The 23,764-nt window shown below is 39.6% G+C and overlaps 1 protein-coding gene across 1 annotated transcript in view; it reads right to left on the bottom strand.

Moving 5' to 3' along the window:
• LPL (lipoprotein lipase) overlaps positions 1–21,546 on the bottom strand; it is a 29,889-nt gene extending 8,343 nt beyond the window's left edge. Inside the window, exons 1-8 of the mRNA XM_068552443.1 lie at positions 21,255–21,546; positions 14,431–14,600; positions 10,388–10,567; positions 8,970–9,081; positions 7,965–8,198; positions 6,531–6,773; positions 4,452–4,572; positions 3,536–3,718 (exon numbers count right to left, since the gene is read on the bottom strand). Of these exons, the coding sequence (XP_068408544.1) occupies positions 3,536–3,718; positions 4,452–4,572; positions 6,531–6,773; positions 7,965–8,198; positions 8,970–9,081; positions 10,388–10,567; positions 14,431–14,600; positions 21,255–21,342 (1,331 nt within the window). The 5' untranslated portion in view covers positions 21,343–21,546. The remainder of the gene's footprint in view (positions 1–3,535; positions 3,719–4,451; positions 4,573–6,530; positions 6,774–7,964; positions 8,199–8,969; positions 9,082–10,387; positions 10,568–14,430; positions 14,601–21,254) is intronic.
• Between the last annotated feature and the right edge of the window lie 2,218 nt (positions 21,547–23,764).

The raw sequence follows: 23,764 nt of genomic DNA, 5'->3' as shown, positions 1-23,764 counted from the left end.
TAAACAATACGCTACTAAATAACCAAGAGATCACTGAAGAAATCAAAGAGGAAATCAAAAAATACCTAGAAACAAATGACAATGAAAACACAACAACCCAAAACCCATGGAATGCAGCAAAAGCAGTTCTAAGAGGGAAGTTTATAGCAATACAATCCTACCTCAAGAAACAAGAAACATCTCAAATAAACAACCTAACCTTACACCTAAAGCAATTAGAGAAAGAAGAACAAAAGACCCCAAAGTTAGCAGAAGGAAAGAAATCATAAAAATCAGATCAGAGATAAATGAAAAAGAAATGAAGGAAACAGTAACAAAGATCAATAAAACTAAAAGCTGGTTCTTTGAGAAGATAAACAAAATTGATAACCCATTAGCCAGACTCCTCAAGAAAAAAAGGGAGAAGACTCAAATCCATAGAATTAGAAATGAAAAAGGAGAAGTAACAACTGACACTGCAGAAATACAAAAGATCATGAGACATTACTACAAGCAACTCTATGCCAATAAAATGTACAACCTGGAAGAAATGGACAAATTCTTAGAAAAGCACAACCTTCCGAGACTGAACCCAGAAGAAATAGAAAATATAAACAGACCAATCACAAGCACTGAAATTGAAACTGTGATTAAAAATCTGCCAACAAACAAAAGCCCAGGACCAGATGGTTTCACAGGCGAATTCTATCAAACATTTAGGGAAGAGCTAACACCTATCCTTCTCAAATTCTTCCAAAATATAGCAGAGGGAGGAACACTCCCAAACTCATTCTGCGAGGCCACCATCGCCCTGATACCAAAAACACACAAAGATGTCACAAAAAAAGAAAACTACAGGCCAATATCTCTGATCAACATAGATGCAAAAATCCTCAACAAAATACTAGCAAACAAAATCCAATAGCACATTAAAAGGATCATACAACATGATCAACTGGGGTTTTTCCCAGGAATGCAAGGATTCTTCAACATACGCATATCAATCAATGTGATACACCATATTAACAAATTGAAGAATAAAAACCATATAAACATCTCAATAGATGCAGAAAAAGCTTTTGACAAAATTCAACACTCATTTATGATAAAAACCCTCCAGAAAGTAGGGATAGAGGGAACTTACCTCAACATAATAAAGGCCATATATGACAAACCCACAGCCAACATCGTTCTCAATGGTGAAAAACTGAAACCATTTCCTCTAAGATCAGGAACAAGACAAGGTTGCCCACTCTCACCACTATTATTCAACATAGTTTTGGAAGATTTAGCCACAGCAATCAGAGAAGAAAAAGAAATAAAAGGAATCTAAATCAGAAAAGAAGACGTGAAACTGTCACTGGTTGCAGATGACATGATACTATACACAAAGAATTCTAAAGAGCTACCAGAGGACTACTAGAGCTAATCAATGAATTTGGTAGAGTAGCAGGATACAAAATTAATGCCCAGAAATCTCTTGCATTCCTATACACTAATGATGAAAAATCTGAAAGAGAAATTAAGGAAACACTCCCATTTACCATTGCAACAAAAAGAATAAAATACCTAGGAATAAACCTACCTAAGGAGTCAAAAGACCTGTCTGCAGAAAACTATAAGACACTGATGGAAGAAATTAAAGATGATATAAACAGATGGAGAGATATACCATGTTCTTGAATTGGAAGAATCAAAATTGTGAAAATGACTATACTACCCAAAGCAATCTACAGATTCAATGCAATGCCTATCAAACTGCCAATGGCATTTTTCACAGAGCTAGAACAAGAAATTTTACAATTTGTATGGAAACACAAAAGACCCCGAATAGCCAAAGCAATCTTGAGAAAGAAAAACGGAGCTGGAGGACTCAGGCTCCCAGACTTCTGACTGTACTACAAAGCTATAGTAATCAAGACAGTATGGTACTGGCACAAAAACAGAAATATAGATCAATGGAACAGGATAGAAAGCCCAGAGATAAACCCATGCGTAAATGGTCACCTTATCTTTGATAAAGGAGGCAAGAGTATACAATGGAGGAAAGACTACCTCTTCAATAAGTGGTGCTGGGAAAACTGGACAGCTACATGGAAAAGAATGAAATTAGAACACTCCCTAACACCATACACAAAAATAAACTCAAAATGGATTAGAGACCTAAATGTAAGACCAGACACTATAAAACTCTTAGAGGAAAACATAGGCAGAACACTCCATGACATAAATCACAGCAAGATTCTTTTTGACCCACCTCCTAGAGAAATGGAAATAAAAACAAAAATAAACAATTGAGACCTAATGAAACTTAAAAGCTTTTGCACAGCAAAGGAAACCATAAACAAGACCAAAAGACAACCCTCAAAATGGGAGATATTTGCAAATGAAGCAACTGACAAAGGATTAATCTCCCAAATGTATAAGCAGCTCATGCAGCTCAATATCAAAAAAACAAGCAACCCAATCCAAAAGTGAGCAGCAGACCTAAATAGACATTTCTCCAAAGAAGATATACAGATTGCCAACAGACACATGAAAAGATGCTCAATATCACTAATCATTAGAGAAACGCAAATGAAAACTACAATGAGGTTCACCTCACACGGGTCAGAATGGCCATCATCAAAAAATCTACAAACAGTAAATGCTGGAGAGGGTGTGGAGAAAAGGAAACCCTCTTGCACTGTTGGTGGGAATGTAAATTGATATAGCCACTATGGAGAACAGTATGGAGGTTCCTTCAAAAACTAAAACTAGAAGTACTATATGACCCGGCAGTCCCACTACTGGGCATATAACCTGAGAAAACCATAATTCAAAAACAGTCATGTACCACAATGTTCATTGAAGCACTATTTACAATAGCCAGGACATGGAAGCAACCTAAGTGTCCATTGACAGATGAATGGAGAAAGATGTGGTACATATATACAATGGAATATTACTCAGCCATAAAAAGAAACGAAATTGAGTTATTTGTAATGAGGTGGATGGACCTAGAGTCTGTCATACAGAGTGAAGTAAGTCAGAAAGAGGAAAACAAATACCGTATGCTAGCACATATATATGGAATCTAAAAAAAAAAAAAGAAAAAAAAATGGTTCTGAAGAACCTAGGGGCAGGACAGGAATAAAGACACAGACGTAGAGAATAGACTTGAGGACACGGGGAGGGGGAAGGGTAAGTTGGAAGGAAGTGAGAGAGTAACATTAACATATATACACTACCAAATGTAAAATAGTTAGCTAGTGGGAAGCAGCCGCATAGCACAGGGAGATCAGCTCGGTGCTTTGCGACCACCTAGAGGGGTAGGATAAGGAGGGTGGGAGGGAGACACAAGAGGGAGGGGATATGGGGATATATGTATATGTATAGCTGATTCACTTAGTTATACAGAAGAAACTAACACAACACTGTAAAGCAATTATACTCCAATAAAGATGTTAAAGGAAAAAAGAAAAAAAAACATGTGAGCTACCTTTGTAGGCTAGAGATGAAGGCAAAATGACCATTAAAAAAAAAAAAAAGAATGGAGAAAAATAAATTTAATTACTTTTTTTGAGTCTCTCCTGCCTTTACTCTGATCTTCTCAATAGCAAAGCCGGGGCTGCTCCACCAGTTGGACCAGCTGAAGTATGAATCACTGATCCATTTGAGTTTCAACATTAGCAATTCTCCAATATCCACCTCAGTGTAAATTAGAAAGGAGTATGTTTTATTTGTGGAAACTTCAGGCCTGAATAAAAAATCAACATATTTGGTTAGTTCTGGAAAGCAGGGTTTGTTTTTTTTTTTTTTCCTTTTTCTTCCTCCTAAGATATAAATAGCTTTACTGTTCAGGAAATATTTTTCAAATGGAAAAAATGTCCAACAAAATACGCAAGATGCACGTTAATGGCATTTAGTGTATTTTAAACGATATCTACACTAATGTGGACCTTTAATGTATTCCAACTTTTATCCTAACAATATGAACTATATAATATAATTCTTAAGAGAAAAAAGTTCATAAGTCCACCATTTAGAGATATTATTTTCATTTTCATATATTCCCTTTCAATTTGTATTGATATGTGAACGTGTCCTTTGTTACAGTCATAGTGTACATAATACAATTCTCTATTCTTTCTTTGTTCACTTCATGTTTTATCTTTCCCTTTTTGCCATGTTTTACCTAGTTTTCTATAATTACAGTTCTTAGAGGCTAGATTGATTTTATTGATTTGTTAAACCACAATTCACTTAGCCATTGCCTCAGTTTTGGACACTTGCTTTGCTTCTAATTTATGCTACTATATGTACCACTGCAATGAACATCTTTTGCCGTATAGCTGTTTTAAAAATTTTCTGTTAAATATGTGTTTTTCTAGGTGTCCTATGCCTCTTCTGTTCCTCAGGCCAATGGTTAGAGCAGGTAGCAGTGCCATGATAAACCCACGTGCTGGAGGTCATGTTCCGTAGCTACTCACAGGGTGAAGGGGATGTTCTCACTCTCGGCCACAGTGCCGTACAGAGAGATCTCGAAGGCCTGGTTGGTGTGTGTATTACTCTCAGTCCCAGAAAAATGTATCTTTACTTGGTAATGGAAGACTGTAGAGAGAAAAGCAGAACAACCTCTGATCAGTCTTTATGGAAACACTACAGCCCAAATAAGCAGGCAATTCTGAACGACAGACAGTATCTTACTAATGATCAACAGCAAGTGCTCATACATGACTATAATTATGTGTGGCTTGGAAAGATTTCTTCATGTCTGTACAGTGCTCACTACTAGAAAATTCAGAATTTGAATTCTACTCCCTTGCATTAAAGTGTGGTTGCAGTGAATAGGAAGAATCCAGGTGTATCTGAATTGCTAAAGCCGACCCAGAAAGTAGTCAGCTTTGATGGGGTACTAGGAAGATCAAACCAAGAGGCCAAAATTCCCATGAAGCTTTCTCTATGAACTCCACCTTTCCTTGGCTGTTTTGTCCCTTAGCATCTGGAACAAGCATATTTGGTATTTTTTACTGTCACTGTATGTGACCGTGTTTCTTCATGTTTCTTGGGTATGTCTGACCTCCCTACCCTGTATGTAGGCTCCTTCAGTTCAGAGGGTCACGTGTACCTTCTATTCCACTGTCTAGCACACAGTCAGCAAATAATAGGCTCACAATAACATTATTTCATTAAATCACTAGTGAGGCTGTAAAGACAGCCAGTTCCTAAAGTGTTCCGTATTAGGGAGAGCCTCCAGAAGCAGGTACTTAAACTTCCACACCTCCTCCTACTCTCCCCATCTCTACTAAAAACCCTGAGTAGATGGGACGTGGGAGAGGTTAAGGGATAGGAAAGGCAGCAGGCTTGCAACACAGCTGTAAAGGATGAGGAGAAACAGTTTGGGTTAAATGGAGCCCTTGCAGGCATCGCCACAGACCAGAGCAAGGGAAGTCTGACTGCTGAAGTGTCCCCGGAGAACACTGAGGCAGGATGCTGGGGGTGAGTGAGCCCTGCCCAGTTCTTCAGAAGATTATGGTCTCCTCTATACCTGACACACACTTCCCCATTCTGAAAAGTCAAGGAAACTAAGGATTCCCTCATTGCTTAAAAGGTTTCCTTGAATTATAGATGCTCCAAACCTCTGGACCACCAAATGCACCTCTAGATTCTAACAAACCACCTTAAAAATGGGTGCCTCTATCAGATATATTTTACCCTGGGAAACTGTTCTTCAATGCCATCTCTTCCCTCATACTTCCACCTGGACTCCACATAAACTAGCCTTTCTAATATTAGTCCCTCTCGCTAGATTTATCTGATTATCTCCTCTTCCTGTCTCCCTTCAATTCCTGCAGGTCTTGCTCTGAAGAAGCTGCCAAGTTTGAAATTCAACTGTGAACAAATTCATGGCAAAATGGGAATATCTTAGAAAGTTTGGTATAGACTTCCCTTCCAGGAATAGTTATATTTTCAAATACAGGTGGTTCTTGCCTTCACTGAAAGCAGACTTTAGGAGTTTGCAAACCTTTTCTACAAAGGGCCAGATAGTAAATATCTTAGGCTTTGTGGGACCAAATAGTCTCTGTCCCAACTACTCAGCTCTGCTGTGGAGGCATGAAAACAGCCTTAGTCAGTACGGAAATGAATTAGTGTGGCTATATTCTAATAAAACTTTATTTACAAAAGCAGGTGGTGGGCTGGATTTGGCCCATGAGCCATAGTTTGCTGACCCTGGATGAATGGTTTCAGGTTAACTTGGAGCCTGGTGCTAATGCAGTGGCCCATGCTAATGGTCACAAGTACAAAGGATGGTGGCAAGCAGGGCTGCTGCATAGGGCAGTGCAGTTGTGCCCTGGGCCTTACTGGCAATGGGAATTAGGAGCTTCAGTAAAATGGATTTAGTACAACTCCTTCTCTACCAACGGAAACACAAGTGAGGGATCGGAGTTCAGCAACATCATTTTATCATCTCTGTTGCAATGGACAGAATCAGTACATGTGATGCAACAAGCATGATAAGAAAAGTAGGATCAAATCAATTTTCCTATTTACAACAGTCTCCAGCCTACCTTTGTAGGGCATCTGAGAACGAGTCTTCAGGTACATTTTGCTGCTTCTTTTGGCTCTGACTTTATTGACCTCATAGCCCAAGTTGTTGCAACGGTTCTTTCTGCAACTCAGGCAGAGCCCTTTTTCAAAGGCTTCCCTGGAATTGCACCGGTAGGCCTTACTTGGACTTTCTTCGTTCAACAGAGAGTCAATGAAGAGATGAATGGAACGCTCGTGGGAGCACTTCACTAGCTGGTCCACATCTGGGGAAAAAGAGACACAAAGAACATTTCAACTCTGTGACAGTCCACAATGAGTGTTTCGTCTTGCATGTCTAAAATAGTTGAGGTGTGGTGTTAGAATAAAATGACCCCCTTGATTGTAGGTCCTATTTAAGGAGGTACTCTTGGCAGCAGCTTCTCACCTACCCCCAAGAGTGCCAAAGTTGCAAATTTATAGGGAACTTTTGATGTTTTTGCTGTCTCCATTTGTGAATATGTTTATGAAGCTATAATAAGAGACATCCAAGATAGAAGTTGATTTCCCCCAGTTTATCACAACTTTCTCTTATAGTGAAAGCATATAATACTTCTAAATGCTTCTAGAAACCACATCATAAAGGGCAGGCATAATTGTTAAATTAATAGTATTTTATCATAGATATTGATACTATGTATAATTGAGGGGTGTGTCACTGCTAATGATTTTTACATTAAATGAATTATAGAAATAATGAGCAATGTCATAAATGTGCAGCTATTACCATAAGCTTTATAACAATTGAAATTAGTAACATTATGTTGTAAATTCTATAATGTATGCCCAAAACACCTGAGCATACTGACTACAGGTAGGCCCCATTGTCCACAAGGTATGCAAAGGTCCCTTAAAACAAATCATAAAATTAACACAGCTAACATGATTATTAAAGTAAATATTAAAAACTAATATTAAATTGTATTTTCTTCTTAAAAATTTGGAATATTTATTCTTAGGGAATGGTGATTTGTTTCTGATTTGTACATCTCTTTAAAAGGTTGACAAAAGAAATTTGGACTAATTAACATGTCCTTTACTTTTAGTAAAATTCAAAATAACTCTACTTGTTTTGCAACTGTATTCAAAGTTTAACGTGTGGCCAGATAACACTTTCAAAGGCAGTGCAGTTCTCTTGTCTAAATCTCACCATTTTTTTTTTCCTTTTATTACTGCAAGTGCAGTAGTTTACAATGTAAGTGTAGTTTGCAATATAATATAAGATGAAATGTCTGTCTGACCACAGGAAGTACTGAGGCTCTGAGGTGGTCATGCTGAATGTGACAGACTTCTTCAAAATCATATCTTTGCTAAATGTGTGTATTCAAACTACGTACTTGTGGAGAATGGGTAGGACACTTGGTCAGTAACAGTTAAGGCAAAAACTTACATTTAATTAACTTCTAAATTATATTTACCTCCAAGGCCTCTCTCTGCAATCACACGGATAGCTTCAGCAATGTTACATCCTGGTTGGAAAGTGCCTCCATTAGGATAAATGTCAACATGTCCTACTGGTTTCTGGATTCCAATACTTCGGCCAGGTGACCCTCTGGTGAACGTATGTAAGACGTCTACAAAATCTGCATCATCCGGAGAAAGGCGACCTGGGGCTTCTGCATACTCAAAGTTAGGTCCAGCTGGATCTAGGCCTTAGTGGGAAAACAAAAAGTCCTCAGAGATTTTTAAATTCCCATTAGTTTTAGTCTCCTCCAGTATCACCTTATCATTCCATTGCTCATCATTTGAATGTAAATGGCAGCCACATAGATTCTTATTAGCACCTCCTATTCTATAGTGATTGGATTTTTAAATTACTGAGATTCATAAAAGCAGCTTAACTCCTTCTCAAATAAAATTTGAGTTTCTCAAACTAGCCATTAAATAACAATTTTCACTCAGGATGACTTGATTCCCTTTTGTATCAATAAATTATTTCTGAGCCTGGTTAGAAGGCCTTTAAATAGTGCTGGGCTCTTTCTTCCTCTCTACACAGGCCAAACAACCAATTGCTATTGGCCCAGATGACAAGACTCCTTTTTCCAAATGGCCTCTGGTGTTGGTCCTTTTTCATTTTTCCCAGTATTGATGTGAGAGGCGACATATGTGTGTGCAATAAACTATCAAAGCACAGAGCAGAGGGAGGAGGGAAATGGGTTTCTCAGAGACACCACGGGGCTCTCTGTGCTTAACTCTGCACCATTTCTCTTCTACTGCCATTAGACGGTAAGCTCATGAGAGCAAGCGTCTGTATTTTATCTTACTCCAGAAAAAGAGCCCTCCCATGAGATAACCACATGGCCAGGCGTACCCAGAAGACTACCACTCACATATGGTTGTTTGACAAACAGTCTGATTCTCTTTCAGAAAACGACAGGCATCTCAAGTCTTTTGTTATAAGAAAAATGGCACTGCTTTCTTACCGGTAATTCTGTTGACCTTCTTATTGGTCAGACTTCCTGCAATGCCAGCAACATGGGCTCCAAGGCTGTATCCCAAGAGATGCACATTGTCCAGAGGATAATTAAATTCATCCTTTGGAAGAGGAAAAGAAAAAGGTGTTTGATATTTTACAGTTCTTGGCAAAATATCAATGCTAAAAGAAATAAAATAAAAGTTTAACAGTATTCCCGCCAAATAAATAAAATATATTGTTTTGAAAATATAGGCAATACTGAAAATTAATTCTACTTATTTTAATTTCCTGTTACAGATGAGAGGAACATATACAATAGTGTTGAGATTTTCTCTTTCCTTAATAACATATTTAAATTAGAAAGTTTTCCCATACATCTGAAATAGAAATGTATGGAAACATGAATTTCCATACATCTGAAAATATATGTATATGTGTATATTTATATATAGATATTTGTATATATATTGAAGAGATACATACATATACAAATATATATTTAACTCATTATTCTCTACTCTAAATACCCTGCATCACTTTATTCTTTCAGGTTAGCCAAGCAATGACTTAAAATCAGAAAATATTACAGGGGAAGGGACCACAGACACATAGAGTCCACCCTCCTCATTCAACAGATGAGAAGTCTGAGGTCCAGGAAGGTGAACTGATTTGTCCAAATTCACTCTCCTGGTTAGCAAAAGAGTCAAGAAAAGAACTTTTATCTTTTAATGAGCAGCCAATAAACAGCTTATTTTTTACCTCCAAGCATCTGACTTAAATAACTTGGTCCTGTGAGAATATTAGCTTCCTTTCAACCCTGAGATACTTTCCAAAGGTAATTTTCAGAGAATGGCCTCAGAGAGTCAGAGGGAGTAAAACTCCTCACTCTCAGCACCTCATATCCTACAGACTTTTCCTGCCATTTTTCCCTAGTTCATCTCCATCACTCCCTTAACCCTCAACAAAAATCTGGATCCTTAATCCACACTAAGGAATAAGTACTATTAATATTTTTCTCAAAGAGATTGGTATTCTAACAGGTCAAACCCTGGATAAAATTTCCAAGTGCCAGCCAACTGGTAGGGAAGGATTTGGCTGAACATGACATCTTCCCTCTGCCCTGAAATAACAAACTTTTGTCCGTTCTGCCCATTTAGTTCTTGGTCTCAGCAAATCCATTCACCATGAAAATACCAAAGGACAGGGCAGGGCAGGGCAGGACTACGCCTTATGGGCTTTATAGCATTATCATTCTTATCATAGTGATGTTTTTAGCCGGAAAATAATGTCCAGGCTTATTCTGAAGATATGAGTTGACCCAGAAAATATCTATATCTAAGTGAAAAAGAGCAACGACCAGTCGTTAATTCAGCTGTAGCCAGGAGATCTGTTTTGGACATACAAGGCTCCTTCCCCCAGTCTTACCGCCATCCAGTTGATAAACTTGGCCACGTCCTGTCCCACCAGCTTGGTGTACCCCGCAGACACAGGATAATGCTGCTGGGCCCGTGACAGCCAGTCTACCACGATTACGTTGGAGTCCGGTTCCCTCTTGTACAAGGCAGCCACGAGTTTTGGCACCCAACTCTCATACATTCCTGTCACCTGAAGAGGATGATACCAGCATTCTTAAAATATCCACCTACAACTTGTTATAGATATGTCAGCCCAATACACCTACATTAAATGGTAAAAAGAAACAAACCCACAGGAAGCCCATTGGCTCAGACACAAAAATTAAACCACAAGAGTATTCGGAGTCTTCTGCCTGACCCTTCTGAGGCAAATTTGTGTACCCCAAAGAAGGACTGTGTTGAGCTCAGGAATGGCAGACTGAGGTTTACCAAAGCTTTCAATTTTAAAAGCATATTTTATAAATTCAGTAAAACTTCAATAATTTATAGTATTAAAAGGAAAGATCAATCTGAATAAGTTAAAAATTTGCAGCAGAATTACAGACGATTTTAAAAGAAATTTAGTTTAAATACTTTCAATTAGGCTAATAAATTAATTTGGGAGATGTGAATGTCCTTTATTCTTATAAAGGGTCATTTATGTACAACATTTGATGTGATAATGAAAACAATAGTTTTAAACATACTAATCTATTCCAACAGAAGGTAACTTTGTTTAGCAATCTCTTAATACATAAGAAAATGATTAGTTTCAGTTCAGATTTTTCACAATTCTCTCAAATTCTTGATTATCACAGTGCAATTAATGTGGCTTAATAATTGCATTTCACAAATTATTAGATTGGTCCTGTTTTGGAGATAAGCAGACTGCCAACTGTAATTATTTGCTTCTTGTTGATAAAGGCCCCCAAATTCAAAGTCAAAAGACTTATGCTATTAAAGAAGAGACATTGGACATCTTTGCAAAGATGCTTACTTTAAAATAATCGAAACACATTAAAAAACTGCAGATGATAAAATTCCATGCCACCCTGCCAAGAGCCTGTACACAGCAACAATCTACTTTAAATCCGCAAATCTATCCACTCCTAATGTTACCTGAGAGCAGATCATACTGTAGCCATAGTAAAAGTTACTCAACTATGTACTCAACAGAGAAAGATTCTGAAATCCATGTTTAAGGCAGCTTTTAAGGGGAAGCTTGTAAAACCTATATTCTTCTTAGAGTAATGCCAATGGACAAAAATAAGACTCTTGAATTCCCAAACCAAGGGACTTCATTTAAAATTTTGATCTTAGATGGTGTGTTCTTTTAAATCTATGCTTCCATTTTGTTTAGTCTATTTTCTAGGCTAAAACATTAAAACATGAGCTCTCTCTTCACTCCTGACACTAACTGCACGATTTTTCACCAAATTGTTGTGCTCTGTGCAAGGAAAAAGCAAGCCTGGGACTCAGGAGATCTTGGTTCCAATCCCAGCTCTTCCACTGATTACTTCTATGAACACAGGCACTGTATTAACCTTACTAGGCTACCTATAAAACAAAGGGGTCAGAATCAGATGATCCGGAAGTTACTCTCCACCTCCAAAATTTCTTCTTGTGACCATTTTGGTTCCCAATCTACTTGCAGTGATAAAATGCCAGCTCTATAATCTATTTCCAGCATGAGGAGAAAACAAAAAAGAAAAGGCACGTAGGTGATGTGAGCCCATTAGGAACATGTTTAAGTCTTCTTTGAACATGTCTCAGTGAGGCTGCTTCAAGCCTGGGTCTTTGGAGGAACCAGCTGGAATGCCCACCCAGCAAAAAAACCCTAAGGAATTGGTCCTGCCTCCCTTTCTCCTCTCTTAGAGGTTGCAGGCTGGCCACCCTTTGCCGCTGCCTTTTGAGACAGGATGATGTCATTTCTTCAGAATGCAATGTTAATCACTCCTTTCAGCCAGGGGTGAGGATCTCCAACACCACAATGAGAACCCTGGACTTAAACACAAGCAGGTGGCCAAGCTCCAGGACAGCTGCGTCTGACTACCTTCTGGGATGTGTCCTGTGCACACTGCATGCTAAGCATTCTTTCAGGTTCGTCAAAGCTGCAGAACAAACCTCCTCACTTCCCCTAGTCCTACGCCCTTGAGTCGCTGAGCTGCTTACCTCAGATAAGGCAGGAAAATCTCATTTGCTCTCAGCACTTATTTCAAGTTTTTCTGTGCTATCAGTGTTTCTAAATTAGGTAATCTGCCAAAGGGCAAGGAACCCAACTTACTCCTACAGTGACTGATACGTTTAGTAACTGCCTAACAACCAATCTAATTCTTTCTTTTTTTAATTTAACATAAGACACTGCTATAAGTAACCCCAACAAAGGGGTGGAAAACAAGGACCCACCGTCCTCAATTCTGAAAAGGTATTATTTCCTAATTTTTTCTTCTGTGATTCCTTAAATCAGTACCAATTTTTAAAAGCTTTGATTCTCAGGCATACAGCTGAACTTGAAGCTCTCCTTGCCACCTGTGCCAGGTGGTCCCACTGAACCAGCCAGGGAGTTGACTGAAATGGCTGAGATCGGTTATCCAGCACGGCTGGATGAGTTATTGCACAGACCGACCAGCTCTGTACGATGAAACTCAGTCTCACAGCCAGTGGCCCAGACTCTGAGCCCAGGCACTCAAAAAAGTCAGGACATATGATGTGAAGAATATAAGTGGGCTTATTGGGCAGTAGGGCTAATGATAGAAATTGGTGCTATCTACTGATACTAGGTGAGTCATGTCATCTTAATGTGAGAAGGAAATGTTTTTCAAAAATTCTTAAATTATAAAATTCTCTCAGGGATAAGATTGAGATGCCTGAGATATTCAATTTATTTCTGTCATATAAATGTTTATTAAGCTTAAACATTTTTGAAAAGTATTAACAGCCAAGACTACATACAACTAAAATGTCTCTAAAATCACCAAAGATTATGTTTTCCTATTTAAACCTCTTAAAATATAAAAAGATCTATGTTAGGAATTTGAATATGTAATTTTATCATAAGATATGTAATTTACTGTGTTAACTCTAGTAAATAGATGTATTTTATTAAAATAAACATCCCTGTGAATTCTGTTACTAGTTGCCTTCATCTCTGTAAAAGTTATAGCAATTGTCCTACACTGTCAATAACAAAGGCACTTAAGTTATATAGGAAAAGAAATCAGGACTGGAAGTATCAATCATTAGCTAATTCATCTCATTAGAATTTAGTGTCTATTACCTTATTCACAAGCTCTGACATAATGGAAAGATAATATCTCTTTAACCATCAATTTTATATAAGTCCTTTTTAATAAACAGTAAAATCTGCTCACTAAGGACTGAAAATATTGAAAACAAGCTAAAGTAGTTAAGTAAGAACTATGCCATATAAAGTGACTAATTAGCATATTTATTCATATTCTTATCATGTCGCTGACAGTTCCCTGGCTAGCCCTCTTTCCTCTCAAGTAAAGCTCCCAAAAGTTTACAATTGGAGAACGTTGAAAGTGGAGGGACGTCTAGTCTACTCGCATTGTTTTACAGATCAGTAAACTGAGGCCCAGGGATGAGACGTATCTGGATCCACATCACAGAGCTGGAGAATGGCACAGCAGAACCAGAAACAGCACCTTCTCCCTCCACTCCAGCCCTCTCCCCCCTCTTACAGGTTATCTTCCTTAGGAAGGGACTTTGGCGATGTGCTGGGTGAATCAGGATCATGCCAGTTTTCCATTGTCTCCTCTAAATGGTAACCTATATTCTTCTCTGTACTTGAACAAAGGCCCAGGAGAATGGCTGGTTCGAGGTCACAGCTAGGTACCGTGGTAAAATGAAGGCTGGCACTGTCCAGAGGAAGTACCCATGAACCTTTGGCTTTAGATTCCTCAATCCCCACCCCGAGCCAGAATTGTCTTTATTCAAGTTTAAAGCAAAGCCATCACTGGGTTCCCATCACTGGGCTCCCAACAACTGGGGCAAGCCAATCAGAATGCTTGGTTCATGCCACTCAGCTCCTTCCTAAGGAGCCTTTCTTACCGTCCAGCCGTGGAGCACCATAAAGGTTTTGCTGCTGTGGTTAAAGTGACAGTTAGCCACAGATTCTGTCACTCCAGGAATGAGGTGGCAAGTGTCCTCAGCGGTGTCTTCGGGGGTCCTGAGAGCAAATTTACTTTCGATGTCTATAAAATCTTTTCCTCCTGTAATTCCTGAAAAGGAAAAATTGGATAGGAGGTTAATTAGAGGGTTGTTTTACTTGCTGGACTGATATGTTTTAGATTCACAAGCAAACACCACCAATGTTATTTTTGTTTCTAAAGTTAAAAAAAAAACCAAAAAACTGAATGTATCCTCCAGTGGTGCTCAAAGTTGACAGAGACAGCCTTAAAATAACTGAGTTAAGTAATATTGACCTCTTCTGTGTCTTCTATCCTTTTCTTCAGCTCTTTTTCAGTCAAGGGGCGTGTGTGTGTGTGTGTGTGTGTGTGTGTGTGTGTGTGTGTGTGTGTGTGGTGTATACAGTTTCAAGTAAGAGAACTGCTATTTGGGAATTCCTTAATTAATCTTCTCTCAAAATATGAATTTAAGTGAGTTAGCCGAGGTTATGCTGCCAATAGTGGGAGAGAGAGTAGGGACCAGAACCCAGGTCTCTTGGTTGTAGTTCTTGTAGAGAACACTGGCTCAGGGCACTTGTGTTATATAGTTCCACTTACTTCATATATGATTTCACCCTCTTTAAATCTCTGATTACATCAAGAGATTGTCTTCCTGCAAAATATGATACAATAAGGCTTATTTGAAGGAAGGTTGTTTCCTTTTCACTAGCATTATTGTTTTAAATTTTAGCAAGAAGAAAAGTTGGAAGCATGGGGAAGTTTTTGTATGGAATCATTCCCACCAGCATGGCAAGATACATCACTTTAAAATGTTTTTAAAAATCCTTTAGTGGGTTGTTCAGAAATATCTGTGCTATGTGTGAGTTATGGTTAATTCTTCCCACCAGTATTTCTTTTCTCAATTTTGCCTTTACAGTCTTCCACACAAAGTCCATGCTTAAAGTACTATAGCAAAGGTGGTTTTGGAAAGAATCCACTTTGGTTCTTCATAGTTAATCCCAAAGTGAGTCAGGAGAGAAAGAGAACTTTGGCCTATTTTTTGACTCTCTGGACAATACTTCTAAATGTTGATAAATCTTCGCAGGGTATTTGTAGGTAGTACATATAATAATATCACAGTGAACACTTTAAGTAAATTGTATTGCAAATAAAATCAAACTCTTTTATAAAGCAAGCACACCAAAGGGAAGTTATATTAGGAAGTTATCTAATTTCTGGTCAAGTAAAAAAGAAGTCAAAAAACCTATCCATTCACTACAAGAAGGTACTAACTTATAGATTTTAGATTTGGCTATTTAAAACTTTCAAAAGATAAATAACTGGGGCTTCCCTGGCGGCATAGTGGTTGAGAATCTGCCTGCCAATGCAGGGGACACGGGTTCGAGCCCTGGATCTGGGAAGATCCCACATGCCGCGGAGCAACTAGGCCCGTGAGCCACAATTACTGAGTCTGCGCGTCTGGAGCCTGTGCTCCGCAACAAGAGAGGCCACGATAATGAGAGGCCCGCGCACTGCGATGAAGAGTGGCCCCCACTTGCCGTAACTAGAGAAAGCCCTCGCACAGAAACGAAGACCCAACACAACCATAAAATAAAATAAATTAAAACAAAACAACAACAACTATTTACTCTTTTAAAAAAAAAAGATAAATAACTAAGGTTGCTTAGAAATACTTCTAATTTCTTAATCTAAACCTTCTTTCTTTTCACAAAAGTTGAAAATCCATAATTTCAAATAATACTGCAAAAGTCAGACCAAAAATTAAAATAAGAATGATATAGTACAGTGAAAGTACAGGCATTTGAATCAAGGTTATCATATAATTTTCTGAGGACTGACCAGCATTCTCCTTTTTAATTATTTCCCAAAATTCCTTAAACAATATTGTGGTTGCTTGCAAGTGATTCATTACATGCAACAAGTTGATCCCTCTCTCTCTCTCTCTCACACACACACACACACACACACACACACACACACACACACATACCCCTAGCACCTAAACAATCTAAGAAGATTTATTCAAATAAAAGACTGTGATAGACTATTGGTATTTAAAGCTTTTTTTCATTTCCATATAGTAAAATTTCACTTGAAATCCATTCATCAATCAAGAATATTCTCTGCCTCTCAACTCATTTGAAGATGTGGGTCTTCCTTTTCCTTCCTAACCAGGAAGCACTCTGGTGGCCTAATTATTTAATCTGATGGTCAAAAAAAATTACAGATTTTTAATCTGATTCCACTTTCAGATTCTGCCCAAGAAGTTCTTTTACTGTTAGAAATGCTTTAGAAAATTGAAAACTAAATTAACTTTACCCTCTATATATTTGCTCTATATCAAATAACTCATGTTTCCTCTCATAACAGTCTTATTTTAACATGTTCGATCAGCAAGCTTTTTAAAGCAGAAATACTCTGAACAATCTCGCAGACAGATGTTGCCCACCACCTATTTGCCAAACTGATATTTAAGATTATTGCCTTGTATAACTCCAGAGGATACCAGTCACTTTTATTCTATTTTTTCCTAGAATTGTGCAACATGGTGGCTCTCGTGTTGCTGGTGGTTTTGAAATGACTAAGAATATTCTTTGAAATTATTAAGGCAGGATTTGTATATTTCTATAAAAAAGAAAAGTCTATTCAATCTATAGATCTTGTACCAGTTTATCTGTACGGCTCATTGAGAGTTCCAGTTTCCCACAACCAACCTTTTCTGTTGGGTACATCGCTTGTGAAGAAAAATGATAGGAAATTCATACATTCTCAAGCAAATTTGTATTTGGAAACTTTTGTTTCACTTTTCATGGAATTTTTTTTTTTCATTTTAAGTTACAGAAAACATAATGAAGCCTTTGACAAGAAAATAATACCACTCTATATGCCACGTGATGTTTTCAATTCTATGTTTGTTCTTTATCTGAAATCATAAATGTTACTGGTGTTTAGTCAGTCTTTCCCTCTCTTTGGCGTTCTGACAGGTATTTCCACACTACTGGTGTTTCCAACCCCTCAAGGATGTCTTGGCATTCTAAAAATGAGTGTGCTTTCCAAACTTAGGCCAGGAAGAGTTAGGGAGAAGGATGGACCCTGATTTATGGGTCATTATGAGTATGTTTAGTTGACCTAATGTATACACTGGGATTGCTTCTGGCTGGCAGATGAACTGATTTGACTCAACTGTTGCTAAAAAAATTATTGTTTTTCATACATGGAAATGATATTAGTGACTCTGCCCTTAGCCCTTTAAGGGGAGAAGGACCTTTCACCAGATCCCCTTAGAAATTAAAGCCGCCTTAGAACAGTGTGTGTCGGGGGGAGGTGCATAAGGTTTAATCCTTTATAAGGGCCCCTATTCTGAATTTGGCTTATCATATCAGTAACATCACACCATCAGACCTGTTCTTATCAAACACTAAGGGGAGAGAATTTGGGGCACCAGGAAAGTTACAAGTTAATGCATTTCTTGACTATATAATCTTTATCCCTAAATTCCTAAACAGATAGCTAAAAATCTATGTGTATAAACAAAGACAAAGAGTTATCTTAATATGGATAATAACTCACAGGAATGAAATTAGGCTGAGAAGTCAAAGCACTTTAAAGGCACATTTATAGAGGGTACATTATAGGAGGAACACTGAGCATCCCAGGAAAGAGACTCTAAAGGCAGCTCACAGTTATCAGATAAACAAGATTAACATTTATATGAAGACATGAGATACAAGAGCTCAATTATAATGCAATTCCCTTAGAAGTTTCTACTTCCTTTCTCTCTTTTTCTTTCCTCTCTCTCTCTCACACACAAACACACACCCCTAAAGAACTTCATCAGTAATTCACCTCCTCTCTGAGGCTGATGGTCACAGTTATTGGCTCAGCTTCTGTAGAATGCCAAAAAACAAGTGAAAAAAAAAACAATAGGCGGGGCGTGGGTGGGGGGAATCAGTGCTGTTATCTGACTGAATTAATTGAGGTTTCCAGCTATTCCAATGTAAACAATATGCTTGACTTACCTAACAAGCCGATTTACTTTTCATTTTTATAGAAAAAGTGTTTGCTAAAATAGTGGCCGTAAAATGTGCAGCCCAATTTCTCTTCCCAGAATAAAGCAAAAAAGGAGGACTGAGCTAAAAATACACTGCCTGAAAGAAAGTGAAAATTTCCCATTGTCAGTCTTCCCCAGTGCCTGACTCCCACCTTTCCATACAGCTATTAATCAATCACTCTCTTGCTGAGCTCTGCTCCCTTTGCAGGTGGTACCTGCTACTTTGCTGTCATCATCCAACGTTTAACTCAGATGTTAGCCTAGAAATTCACTATGGCCAGTCAAATAGAACTGCAGCTACTGAGCTCTTCAAATTTCCTAATGGGGCCACGCAGAGACTGTGGTGCCTCCAAGAGCAAAGAGCTGAGGGCAGTGCCTGTATCCTCATATTTTTCCTAGAAATCGAGAATGAATAAGTAAAGTCAGAGCCCAGAGAGGGTGCTGCTTGCCATTCCCTCACACTGGTACCTTTCTACTCTGAATTTCTTACATTCCTACCTAAATTCATTTGGAGGATAAAGGGGGCAGAAATTTGCTGTGTTGGGAGAGGCACAATATAAAGGGGGGGGGGGGGGAGTGGGGCAGTAGAGTGAGAGTGGGAGGGAAGGATGAGAAGGATTAATTTCAAGTCCACTTCAAAATGATTCCTCCCTTACAAAGCATTTACAGCCATGAAAAACATGTGTTGATTAAAATCCAATTTAATTCATTAATCACTTGTATCCATTTACATCAAAGAGTAAAGAATTAGAGGGGTCTAAGAGAACTTTTTTTAGAATTTTTTCTTTGAGTATAATTGCTTTACACTGTTGTGTTAGTCTCTGCTGCACAGCAAAGACAATCAGTTATATGTATACATATATCCCCCTTTTTTAGATTTCTCTTCCATCTAGGTCACCACAGAGCATTGAGCAGACTTCCTTGTGCTCTACAGTAGGTTCTCATAGGTTATCTATTTTATACATAGTAGTGTATATATGTCAATCCCAATCTCCCAATTCATCCCATCCCCCCTTCCCCCCTTGGTATCCATAAGTTTGTTCTCTACATCTGGAGGGGTCTAAGAGAATTTTGAGTCTGGTCCAAACTCCTCATTTTAGAGTTGAGGAAGCAAAACCCAGAGAGATGACCACTGACTAGCCCAGGAATTTCGGGTCCTGAATCTCTCAGGGAGTCTAGAAAAAACTCAATTTGTGGATGACACTTATTTGTGTGTGTTTTCTAGTCTAAGTAACATTATTCTGTGGTGTACTTTCTGAAATAAGAATTTGGAGTTTGTTCCAACCATTTTCTTGGACCGTGTAAAACACTATCCAGCGGCACATGCTACTTCATGTTTAAGACTTTCTAATTGAACCTCCATTGTTCCCAAACTGATCTGACATTAAAGATACTTTTCTTATCAGCTTTGATGGAATCTACTTTCTTTTTTTAATCTATCAAAAATGTTATTTCACAACTTAGTGCTGAAATAAAACAAGCCTTTAGCAGCAACCAAAGTCAGAGACAAACTAGACTATTACTTGAACCACTGCAGACTGCGCCCCCTGAAAGCACAACCAAAGGACACCGCCCTAACTGCAAGTCCACCAAGGAAGAGAAAAGAAAATGTTGCCTCCTTTCGTGACTTGCTTCAGTTGCCTTTTCAGTTGCTGCTGTGTGTTAACTGAACCAAGGTTCAAGTTACACAGGCTGCCTCTACTGTGGCAGGTCTCGGGCTGGGAACTCATCTTCCCTGCAATAAAGAAATGCACATCCGGCCTCGATGCCTCAACCCTGGTGAGAGGTAACTGGGGTTCAGCCAGTGGCCTCCCGGCGGCGCCCAAGAAACCCCAAGTGCTCGCCACCGCACCGCGGGGCAGGGCGCCCGGAGCCGAGCTCAGCTCGCAGGACAGTAAGGGTAGCCAAGTGCAAACCTGGCAACCCCCAAGTCAGCAGCCACAGACTGCTGGTCGCTCTGCCACGTTTTTCAGGAGGGTCAACTCTTCGCTAGGTTTGCTGGCCGCTAAAAAAAGCCGAGCGTACAAGAGTCGAAGCTAAACAGCTTCCCCGGAGCCCCAACCCTTGCAGGACGCTGCGTCCCCAGGACTCCGCGTCCCGTGTCTTCTCCCACCTCCACGTGCAGAGCAAGAATGTCCTGTACTCCTAAGTGACGGTCAACCCCCCCGCCCCACCCCCGGCCACGGGCCAGCTTCTCCAGAAGGGGCCACTTTCTAACCGCGCTCTCAATGACGGGGACTGAGCCGCGGCCAAGGCCAAGCCAGGGTCACCCTGGCTCCCTTGCCTTTCATTCCAGGGCCCCGCCGAGCGAAAAGGTTGCTGCGGGTCACCGCCATCTGCGCCCTTCCTCCTGCCCCCCTGGTCCCGCCCCTCACACTCTCCCCCCGCTCCCTTCCCTGCTGAGCCCAGGCGGCCGGGAACTCAGCCTCAGCCAGAGTGGAGGGGACAGCGCGGGAACGCGGGAAAGAGAGAAAGGAGAAGTGGGAGCCGCCCCAGAGAGACCGGAGGAAAAATTCCCTCCGTGGCCCTTCCAGATCCCACCCCGGCGACCCTTTTTGGGGCAAGCGCTCGGGCTAGGAGAGTCCCCGGCACACATCGCAACCCCTTCCTACTTCCTCCTTCCCATCTTCACAACGTGCGCAAGTGGCCGCTGAGCAGATTCTGCAAGTGGAGGGGAGTCTGCGCGCAAAACTTACTGTCGGCGGTGGCCACCCCTCCGCGGGAGACGGTCAGACTCTGAAGCCACACGCTCAGAGCCACCAGAAGCAGGGCTTTGCTCTCCATCTCGGGGCGCGTCCCTCTGTGCGAGTTACAGGGCACCCGGCTGGAGCAGGGACAGACGGATGGACCGGCTGAGCCTGAGGCGGGAGCAGGCTGGAGCAGCGGTCTGGCGCAGGGCAAGTCACCCTTTAAAGAGGAGGCAGGGCAGCTAGAAGTGGCAGGTTTCCTCGGAGGAGGAGGAGGAGGAGGAGGAGGAGGAGGAGAAATTGAGTCTGACACTGTTTCCACTCCACGGCTGCTTATGTGATTGGAAATATGCAAATAAACCTCATCACCTATTGGCTATAAAATCATAAGTTGGGGGGAGGGTCCTAAATTCACTTCCAAATATTTGAGCAAGTTGTAATGAGGATCAACCCTGCCAGCAAGAAGAGGGGGAAAGGGCAGAAAGGAAATTTTACTTTCTCTATGAGGCCTATTTGCTTTTCCTAAGGCGTCTGGCTCTTCTGGGTCCCCGGCACAAGCACCAAACACAGGTTTATGTGAAATACTCTGGAATCACCAGTTTTCCAGGGAAAGGAAGTTAAGTTGTTAAACTACATTTGGTCAATACTGAAACCCACTCCTCTTTTGATGGATCCCGTTTGTAACTTGCAGTGGTTTTTTGTTTGTTTGTTTTGTTTTTTGTTTATTCCCCCCCCCCCCAAATTCTCCTGGACAATGTCAATGTAAGGACCCATGAACACACGTTGTTCCGCAGCTTGAACTTGCACAATCTGGTATTTTAACATTGGCAAAATGGCAAGTGGTTGTGGAAAGTCCTCTTGCTCTAACCAGTTTCTAATTTTTGCCTCATGAAAATTATACCCAGTCCTCAAACTCATCAAGGAATGCAAAGATTACATTTTATCCTCAGAGGCAGAATATTGAGGCCAAATAGTCTAAAACTGTATTGTTATGCTAAGTGAAAGAAGCCAGTCACAAAAGACACATATCCTATGATTCCGTTCATTTAAAATATCCACAAGTAGGCAAATCTTAAAGTAGATTAGTGGTTGCCTAGTGCTGGGGAATAAGGGAGGGAGGAAAATGGAGATTTTTTGGGGGGGATGGTGATGAAAATGTTCTAAAATTACATTATGGTGATGGTTGTACAACTGGGTAGATAAATGAAAAAAATTAACTTGTACACTTTAAATGGGCAAACTTTATGGTATGTAAATTATATCTTAATAAAGCTATTAAAAAGATGTATTGAGGTATGCAAGTAAAATAATAAGAATAATAAAATCACTTTGGATATTGCATTTTTTGTCCAAAATGCTGAGAATACTTTCAAATATCTTTTTAAATGTAAAGAATTTGAATTAGCCAGGAGGGATAATTAACTCTATACTCTCCACTTTACATCTGAGTAATGGGCTCATAAACCAAAACCTCCAATTCACTGTCTATATTGGATTATTTCTCTGAATACCTTCAATGCTTCCTTCTACTCATCCTTCCTTCCTTCCCTCTCTCTCTGCCTCTCCTCTCTCACAGACACACACACAATCTACATTTGTATGTTAGAAAGATGAAAGGCCATACAATTTAAACTAGGCTCATATTTTCAGTTTTTCTCAAAAACAAAATACCTGATATTGCCCAAATAATTCAGTTTGTTATTCTACAGAATAGAGTTCTATCTTTAAGCTACTGTGTTAAATGTCACAGCACAATTTGTCTTGTATTGCAATTATTAAACAATACATCGTGCACATGCAGTCTATACTACAATACATGTAAAGGAATGTTGAAATGTTCCAAGAATTAAACCCTCAGAATAGCTTCAGAAGTAGCAGAACAGACCAAGCAGCAGATGAATAATTATGATGTGGCAGTCCTCCAAAAATTCTATAGTAAATTCTAATTTTAAAACATGACACAAGGTGAGTACATTTGCATTGCCTGTGCTCAAGGTATAAATAACATATAAACAAAAGTGCAAAAATGTCTACTACCTTATATAGAATACACAAGCAGTCTATTTTCACACATAAATATCATTTGTTAAGACAACCAAACCAATCTGCACTGCTATGCCTTTCAGAGAACTGCAAGAAGATTTTCCGTAATTGCTAAAGGGAAGTGTGATGCTTATAATATATGTTTAAAATGATTTTCCGGGTTAACAGACACAAAATCAGAGCAGTCAAGAGTTACAGTAATTTTTTCTTTTTAATATGAAACAGATTTTGGAGTGGTCTGTACTGTTACACTGCATATCCATCAGAGTTGCAGAGATTTCCAGGAAGAATTCACTCATAGCAGCTCAGCGTGGTAGAAATGCAGACAGATTGGCTCCAATCCCGGGGACAAGCAGTGGGCAGCTGGGAGTGGCTGCAAGGCACTCTCTTGATTGGCTGCTCTCAGAGCATCAGGTGCCTGCGTTCTTTTGCAGAGGCTCACATGATCTCCAAGTACAGACTTGCATGTGCGTTAG

The sequence above is a fragment of the Eschrichtius robustus genome, chromosome 10, assembly GCF_028021215.1.
Source record: "Eschrichtius robustus isolate mEscRob2 chromosome 10, mEscRob2.pri, whole genome shotgun sequence".
In the NCBI taxonomy this organism is placed as follows: domain Eukaryota; kingdom Metazoa; phylum Chordata; class Mammalia; order Artiodactyla; family Eschrichtiidae; genus Eschrichtius; species Eschrichtius robustus.
The sequence above is the reverse complement of the archived record's forward strand: the minus strand, read 5'-3'. Positions and strand labels throughout refer to the sequence as shown.